The sequence below is a fragment of the Drosophila tropicalis genome, unplaced genomic scaffold, assembly GCF_018151085.1.
Source record: "Drosophila tropicalis isolate 14030-0801.00 unplaced genomic scaffold, ASM1815108v1 contig_188, whole genome shotgun sequence".
Classification (NCBI taxonomy): Eukaryota; Metazoa; Arthropoda; class Insecta; order Diptera; family Drosophilidae; genus Drosophila; species Drosophila tropicalis.
The window spans coordinates 171,538-179,879 of NW_027172634.1; the positions used below are offsets into that span (position 1 = coordinate 171,538).

At 46.1% G+C, this 8,342-nt stretch overlaps 1 protein-coding gene across 1 annotated transcript; it reads right to left on the reverse strand.

The window, feature by feature from the left end:
• Positions 1–544: 544 nt before the first annotated feature.
• Positions 545–5,441, reverse strand: LOC137572084 (uncharacterized). Its single transcript, XM_068283866.1, has 3 exons — positions 3,867–5,441; positions 3,512–3,713; positions 545–3,198 (listed from the first exon to the last, which is right to left on the reverse strand). Exons 1-3 carry the CDS (start codon positions 5,439–5,441, stop codon positions 545–547), a joined length of 4,431 nt encoding a protein of 1,476 aa, XP_068139967.1.
• Positions 5,442–8,342: the final 2,901 nt, after the last annotated feature.

An 8,342-nucleotide genomic window follows, 5' to 3' on the forward strand; every position in this document is an offset into this window, starting at 1 on the left:
GTATTTGTAATTTTTGTATCTGCTAATCCAGTAATCGTAATGTGAGCCTGTTTGCGCCGTAAACGTAGCTGCTGAGCTGCATTCTCTGAAATGAACGAAACTTGTGAACCTTGATCCAAAAACGATCTAAACTGCAAGGGATAGCTGTTGAAAATGTTCAGGTCGTGACGTGGGACAGCTCCAAAAAAGTTCGCGAGTCGAACATATACCCCGAGCCCTCTAACCAAACAATTAAACGCCGGTTTTGTGTTGTATTGCGCTATATTCAGTTGCACAATTTGTGGGCATATCGATCGGTTAGATCGGTTGGCTGAAATCTTTATTTCAATGTTAATTCAAATTTCTCACATGTTTCTATTTTATCTTACATTTGTGTTTTTCTCTCCTTTTCACGTCTTTCCTGCTTGCCTAATTTTCTGTGACTGGCGCGCCGTCATAGCGGGCCGCCGCTCTGTCATAAGTGCAAGCAAAGACAAAGTAAATTCTAACTGTTCTTCTTCGAATGAGAGAGAATAAAAACCAGGGGCGCGTTGGGTAAGCCTTTCTACTGGCGCGGGGCGGCAATTAAGCCTGCACCGCAACATTCCCCACCCCGTAATTCACCAGCGTCTTCGTGCGGTGGATTACTCTCCAAATTCAGTACGGCCAGCTTCACTGTTGGTCGCGTCACAAGTCCATCTACTGTGCGAACGCCTGCGCTTCGCACCTGTCCGTCTTTCCCGCGATGAACGTCGATCACTCTTCCCTTTGGCCACGTATTACGTTTAGCGGCATCGTCTACAATTATCACCACGTCACCTACTGCTACCGGCTTGAGCTGTGGTTGGAACCATTTCGTGCGCCTTGTGATTGTAGGTAGATATTCTCTTAGCCACCTCTTCCAGAAACGGTCGGCAATTTGGCTGGCAACACGATACCCTTTTGCGAGTTGCGGCCCAGACTGTTCTAGTGAACCGCTCTCACGTAGGCCACTAGAACTGCCTTTTAGAAAATGGTTCGGCGTTAATGCTTCCGATTCGGCGCTTTCTAAAGGCACATACGTCAGAGGCCTTGCATTCAAAATTTGTTCTACGTCAGCAAACGCTCCTCTTAACACCTCTTCCTTCAGGCCGGCCTTTGGCAGTATTTCTGAAAGTATAGATTTAGTAGAACGTACCAGTCGCTCCCAAACGCCGCCCATGTGCGGTGAACTGGGAGGGTTAAACTTGAACTCCAACGTTGGATACTGCTGTTCCACAGCTGAAGTTGATATCCGTTCTATGTGCTCCTTCAATACGCGGCTGGCTCCTCTAAAATTTGTACCATTGTCCGATAGTATGGTAAGCGGCACCCCTCTTCTGGCTACAAACGCCTTCAATACGCAAAGAAATGAGTCGGTTGACAGTGATGTAGCAATTTCTAGGTGTACCGCTCGGGTCGTAAGGCATGTGAATAACACGCCCCATCTCTTCTCGTGCCTGCGGCCCACTGCGACTTCAAATGGGCCGAAGCAGTCCACTCCAGTAAAAGTGAATGGTTGTGTGTGCGGCGATAACCTCTCCTTTGGTAAATCGCCCATCTTTGGTGGCACTGGTCGGGCCACTCGTATACGGCACGCTACACAGGCGTTCGCGACTTTTCTCACTAAAGCGCGTAAGCCGGTTATCCAGTACAGCTGTCGTACCTCGTTAACGACAATTTCATTGTGCAAATGGTAATTCTTCCTGTGATAGTACTCCACAATCAGAAACGTTACTCTATGCTTTTGCGGTAGTATAATGGGTCGCTTAGTGTCCATATCTACTCCTTCAATTCTGTCGATTCGTCCTTTGATACGTAGCACTCCTAACTCGTCCAGGTAAGTAGTGCACTTAAATAGCTTACTTTTCCTATTTGTTATGCCATGTCCTTGGTTTAGGCATCTGATCTCTTCTGGAAACTCCTCTTCTTGGCATGCACGAATAAAAACTGCATCGGTTTCCACATCGCGGTTTTCTCCAACACGCAATGCCACAAATTGATTGTATTTGCGGGCATCTGATCTAATCCAGCATAAAACGTCCTTAGAATCCGTCCAGAAAATACGCTGACATACTGTTACTGAGAGTTCAGGTTCGATGAATTTCGCCAGCCGTAAACCTAAAACAGCAGCCATCAGTTCCATCCGTGGTATTGAGACTGGCTTCAAGGGGGCGACTCGTGTCTTAGACGCTACCAGGGAACAGTGGACTATTCCATCCACTTCTGCTTGTAGGTACACAAGCGCTTCATAAGCGTTGACGCTGGCGTCCACAAACGTGTGAAGTTGTACTCGTCTTGCACAACAAACCTTCGGCATGCACCTTGAAATCCTCACTTCGTTGATTTTGGGTAACAGCTTCACCCAAATTTTCCAGTCTGCTTGGTCCTCTTCCTGAAGAGACTCATCCCAATCCGTTCCTGCCCGCCAGATATTCTGCAAAATAATTTTAGCACGAACAGTGAAAAAGCCAAGCAATCCAAGTGGGTCAAAAATTGACATAACCACACTTAACACAGTTCTTTTGGTCGGATAGTCTTTCGATGCTCTTTCAAGCAAATCCGGCTTGACTACATACGTAAGATGATCTGTCACGGGCAGCCACCACATGCCTAAAACCTTATCTTGCGTTTTTTCAAGGAATCCCACCTCCCTAGGCACGACTCCTTGGTTCTTGAGCGCTCTCACTACGCTCGCAGAATGCGATGTCCAGCGCCTCATGTTGAATCCACCCTCCAAGTGAATTCTCTGCAACTCCATGGCCAAATCCGTCATCTCGTCTTCGGTGTTTGTCGACTCGAGCCAGTCGTCGACAAACGTGTTTCTACAAATGGCCGCAACAGCTCTTGGAGATTCTTTTCTGAACCGCTCTGCGTTGCGATTCTTTATGTTATTAGCTAAGGCCGGCGAGCAGGAAGCCCCGAATGTCATAACCTGCATCACGTACGTTTCTGCCGCCTTAGCCGAATTTCCATTGCGCCTTAGAAACTTCTGAGCCGTCTGGTCCTCTGGGCGCACTCTTACTTGGTGAAACATCTCACCAGCCACTGCTACTGGTCGCTCCCGAAAACGTATTAACACGCCAACTAGAGATGCCAGTATATCCGGGCCCTTTAGCAAGGCGTCGTTTAATGACGTGCCGTTGACTTTCGCAGCTGCATCCCAGACCAGCCTCGTCTTGTTCTTGTTTGGGTTAGTGACTGTAAATATAGGAAGAAACCAGGAACTTTTACCCTTATTTAGCTCACTTTCTGTTAATCTCCGGATGTATCCCTTTTCTTCATAGCTTTGCATAATGTCCAACATAAAGCTTTTTAAGATCGATGTCCTTTGCCATTTTCGCTTCTAAACACTGAAGACGCTTCATGGCCATCGAGTATGAATCTGGTAGATCTACTCTGTCGAACCTCCATAGCAGTCCAGTTTGCCAACGTTTGTCAATCGGGCAATAACTTGTGGTCGCCTCCATAATCTGCAACGAGCGCTCGTCGTCTTTCGATCTTAATGGCTTACTTGGCACACGTGTTCCCGAGGACTCCATAGCAAAGTATTCTTTCATTGACGCATCCAAAGCGCGCATGCTGCTCGCTTCATTGCACTCACATATGTGCAATATGTGTGAGGACGCTGGAGCGGCGTCGCTGTGCCGGCCATACACAGACCAGCCCAATCTACAGCGCGCCGCGACCACGTCGTCTCCTTCGGACTCCCGTATCTCCAAAGGCACACAAACTTTTAAATTATCCAGACCAATAATTAACCTTGCTTTTACGTTACAGTAACTTAAATTTGGTAAATACTGTAGATGCTTTCTCGATGTTACCAGTTCGTCGGTAACTGTTTGCGTAGGCAAGTCTAACTTACGTACCGTGCGCAAACTCTTGAGTTCAAATTGCGTCGCACCTTGACACATCGACGACACTCCGACACTCACATACTTGGACGCGCTTTCCGTTTGAGTGACTTGACTGGTCCACTTTAAGCACAGTTCTTCGGCCGGGCCATCTAGTCCTAACTCGTCTGCCAGAGTTTCTTCAATCAAAGAGCAAGCGGCTCCCTCGTCCAGTAAGGCATATGTCGCTAAATTTCGCTTCCTTCCGTATAACATGATTGGCATATATCTGAGTAAAGCCTTGCTTGTTATATCTCCATGGAATAAGATTGGTGGATGAACTGGTTTATCATCCTCATTCGTCTGCCACTGCGACTTGCTTTCCTTGTAGTCCGCTGTCTCGTGGATCAACGAGTGGTGTATCTGCCTGCACCCATCGACACCACAACTTCTTTTACTTTTGCAATTCCGTATCACGTGCTGATCAAAACAACAATAGCAGAGCCTCTTTTGCCGCACGAACTCCTTTCTCTGCATTTCTCGAAAGAGGCGACAGTCTGCTACGTTATGACTCCCTGCACATTTGGGGCACAACCGGATGCGTACTTCTTGTGTTTTCGATTCCTGACTAGATCCACTTTGCAATTCGTTGTGCAGAAAAATTCGCTCTTTGGTTCTCTTTGCTCCATCCTTAGCTGGAACTGTATACGGCGTAACCATTGAGGCACACATTGCAATGCCAAACAGCCAATTGTCAAAGATAGACAAGTTAGCCACACATCCAATTAGAGTCATTAGGTGTCTTCCCCAATCGAGTTTCAAGTCTCCCGGCAACTTCTCGACGAGCTCGCCTAGTAAAACTGGATCGTGCAGATACTCTTTAAGCCCAATTGCGACCAGTGTCGCGCAATAGTTCTGCACTGCCAAGGCTAGCTGAATAACCGAATCCAAATTATTTGAGCGTGCCGCTGGTTCTTCTCTTAGTTTCCTTTGAAGGCTCGAGTGAATAATCTCCGGTCTTCCATAAAGCATCCGTAACGTACCGATTGCATACGGCACCGTCTCTGGACACATTAGCTTTCCTCGAACAGCATCCCAAGCCGCTCCTTTTAAGCACTTTTGGAGCCGAATAAGATTCTCTTCATTACTAATTCCACATCTTTCAGTAGATTGTTCGTAATGGCTTATAAACAACAACCACTCTTCTGGCTTACCGGAAAACACGGGTAAGTCTTTGTTCAGTACTTGGCGGGCCGCTATCTGTTCCGATGACAATAAAGTTTTCTTGTGTCCTAAATCCGTAGAGTGCACTCCAGGGCTTAACGTCAAGTGTCCGGTAGCCGGCAGTTGGATTCCAGGTCCATGCTGCATTCCACCCGCGTTACTTTGTCCTTGGGTCCACAATCCGTTATGAAGATTAGCTGTATTGGCCAGAAAAGGTAGACTCACTCCTTGAATAGTCGATTGCGCCAACGCAGGTACGGACCACGGAGCTAGATCAATTTTACTGGGCCGTTTAATTGCCGTACCGTTTCCTGCGTGACTCTCGAACATTCCATTAAGAATCGTTTGTTGCACTGACAAACTGTCGCCTCTGGATGGCGTTGACATCGTTGGTGTATCAGTTTCTCTGTCGCTTGAGACCGCTCCATTCTCAGTCGCCTCAGCGCCGTCTTCCTGACTCTCAGCGCTAGGTTGAACTGGTACTCTGTAATGTAATCGTCTGCCGCCGTCGCTCTCACGAAGGAAGCTTCTGGAAGATTCCACGTTCACTATCTCCCTCTCTCTTCCTCTCTCAGCGAGCCGGCATGTAATCGTCTGCCGCGGTCGCTCTCACGAATGAAGCTTCTGGAAGATTCCACGTTCACTATCTCCCTCTCTCTTCCTCTCTCAGCGAGCCGGCATGTAATCGTCTGCCGCGGTCGCTCTCACGAAGGAAGCTTCTGGAAGATTCCACTCCAATCCACGTGGTTCAGAGATATTCAGACTCTGCTAATATCTCTGGAGCCAAAGAAATAAATATTTCAGGATGTTGAAAATGTTCAGGTCGTGACGTGGGACAGCTTTAAAAAAGTTCGCGAGTCGAACATATACCCCGAGCCCTCTAACCAAACAATTAAACGCCGGTTTTGTGTTGTATTGCGCTATATTCAGTTGCACAATTTGTGGGCATATCGATCGGTTAGATCGGTTGGCTGAAATCTTTATTTCAATGTTAATTCAAATTTCTCACATGTTTCTATTTTATCTTACATTTGTGTTTTTCTCTCCTTTTCACGTCTTTCCTGCTTGCCTAATTTTCTGTGACTGGCGCGCCGTCATAGCGTGCCGCCGCTCTGTCATAAGTGCAAGCAAAGACAAAGTAAATCCTAACTGTTCTTCTTCGAATGAGAAAGAATAAAAACCAGGGGCGCGTTGGGTAAGCCTTTCTACTGGCGCGGGGCGGCAATTAAGCCTGCACCGCAACAATAGCCTTTTATCGACTCTACCCACACCATTGCTGTTGGTAATAAAACCTTGTCTTTATGCCTTACCGCAGTTTTTGTTGTACTCTTTCCAATTAAAGCATTCGCAGATGCTGTTGGGATAACTCCCTTCCTTAGTGTGCCAAGCGACCTCTCGCATCCTGACTTGTCTACATGGAGTAGTGTATGATGCCGTACTTGACATTTTTCACAATTTACCGCACTGTCACATGCATCTATTCGGTGATTTGGTCTAAGGCATCTAAAACACAGTCGATGCCTTACTACACATGCCTTTCGTTCCGATAGCCTCATCTCCTGGAATATCCTACATACTCCGATAAGGTGTGCATCCCCTTGACACACAATGCATAGGTCTGTCTCTCGAGTAACAAATGAAGCCTTTGTGTAGTTCTAGTTAACTCGTAACCCGTGTACACCTGGCTTTGCATTCCAATGTCTATCCCGTGATAGAGTTCCCTCGATATTACCTGCTGACGCCGTAATATTGACCGCTCCCAATCCACTCTTAATTGATTCGGTAATCTCTTCATCATGTAGTACACTAAAATTTCAGACTGTTGTCGCACACCCACACCAGTCTTCTCCAATGAATTCACACATGAGCGGGAAGTTTGCACAAATCTTCGTTTGTTATCATACAAATTTATCAACATTCTCCAAGCCACTTCATAATTCGCCGCTATTAGCGTTAGATGTTCAATATCCTTAGCTGCGTCTGCGACGCCGGCCATTCAATAAATTTCCCGCTGAAAGTATGCAGTTTAACTGTTGGGAGTTTCACTTCCTCCAAACTTGGTCCCATTTGTTCATGCACCGTCTGATGCAAACAAGACTCATCAAATGCAGTCGACGCCGGGATTCTCCATCCTTATGTCTCTGCAACTAATTTCGAATCTCAGCTACTTCCATTATGTAGGTTTCTTCGAAACAGTCTCTGATGTCTTTGTCAAAATATCTGCCCTTTATCTCCTCATTATCTCGTTCTTGCACCAGTTGGTGATGATTGCGCTGAAAATCTGCGTGAAGGTGGGCCATCGATCCAATCTGGCTACCAGACGACTCTCGGTATGTCCAGACTCCTCCGATTTATACCGCGCCAATGACTTCTCCAAGTGAGCAATGTGATTTGCTCCGTAGTCAATGGCAACAGTTTTTCAGCCATAGTGATCACCTACCCAGACACATCAACGTTAAATTGTACTCACCCGAATCTGTCTATCCACTGGCAATCACACTCCAAATCCAATCGCCAAGATCATTCCTCCCGGGTTTCGGCACCAAAAATATGTTGGCTAACGGCTGCGCCCTTGCGGAGCCCCAAACTGCTCGCTTTATATGATGCGGGCTTCGGATGATTTCCACCGAGGCGGCTTCGAGGCACTTGCGATTTGGAAGGAATGAGATGACCAGGATGACTTCAATTCAGATGCTTTATTTTCTTAACCTAAATATAGTACAATTGTCGGAGGGCATCGAACGATAGTAGTTTCAAGAGTAAAAATCAAGTACAGCAAACCACGCTGTCTTTTACAAAATTCAAAGTTCTGGAAATTTCCATAGAAAAAATAAGAAAGAAAGAATTGAAGTAACGGATCTCCAAGTTTGTCACTTCAAAGTAAATTGCGCTGTTCTTGGTCTCTCTCTCTCTCTCTCTCTCTCTCTCTCTCTTCGTTCGTTTTCTCTTTTAGCAAAGAGAGTCTGGCTTCAGTTGGAGCCCAAACAATTACTCTACCTAAAATTGGATGTTCATCTATTCTTGATCTAACCTGCACACCCGGAATTGTTGTTAACACTATTGCTTTTTGGGTTCCAGTGCAGTGAAACAGTGGTGAATGATAACAGTTAAATGTCTCTATATAAAGTATTTCTAACTCGTATACACTAACAGGGGTTGTGAACTGCTGAACTCTTCTACTGAAATATGGGTCCCTTTCATATGTTTTCTTATGTCTCTTTGGTTATCCATACTTGATATGCATATACATATATATATATATTGTTTTAATTTTCTTTTTTCTTTTTT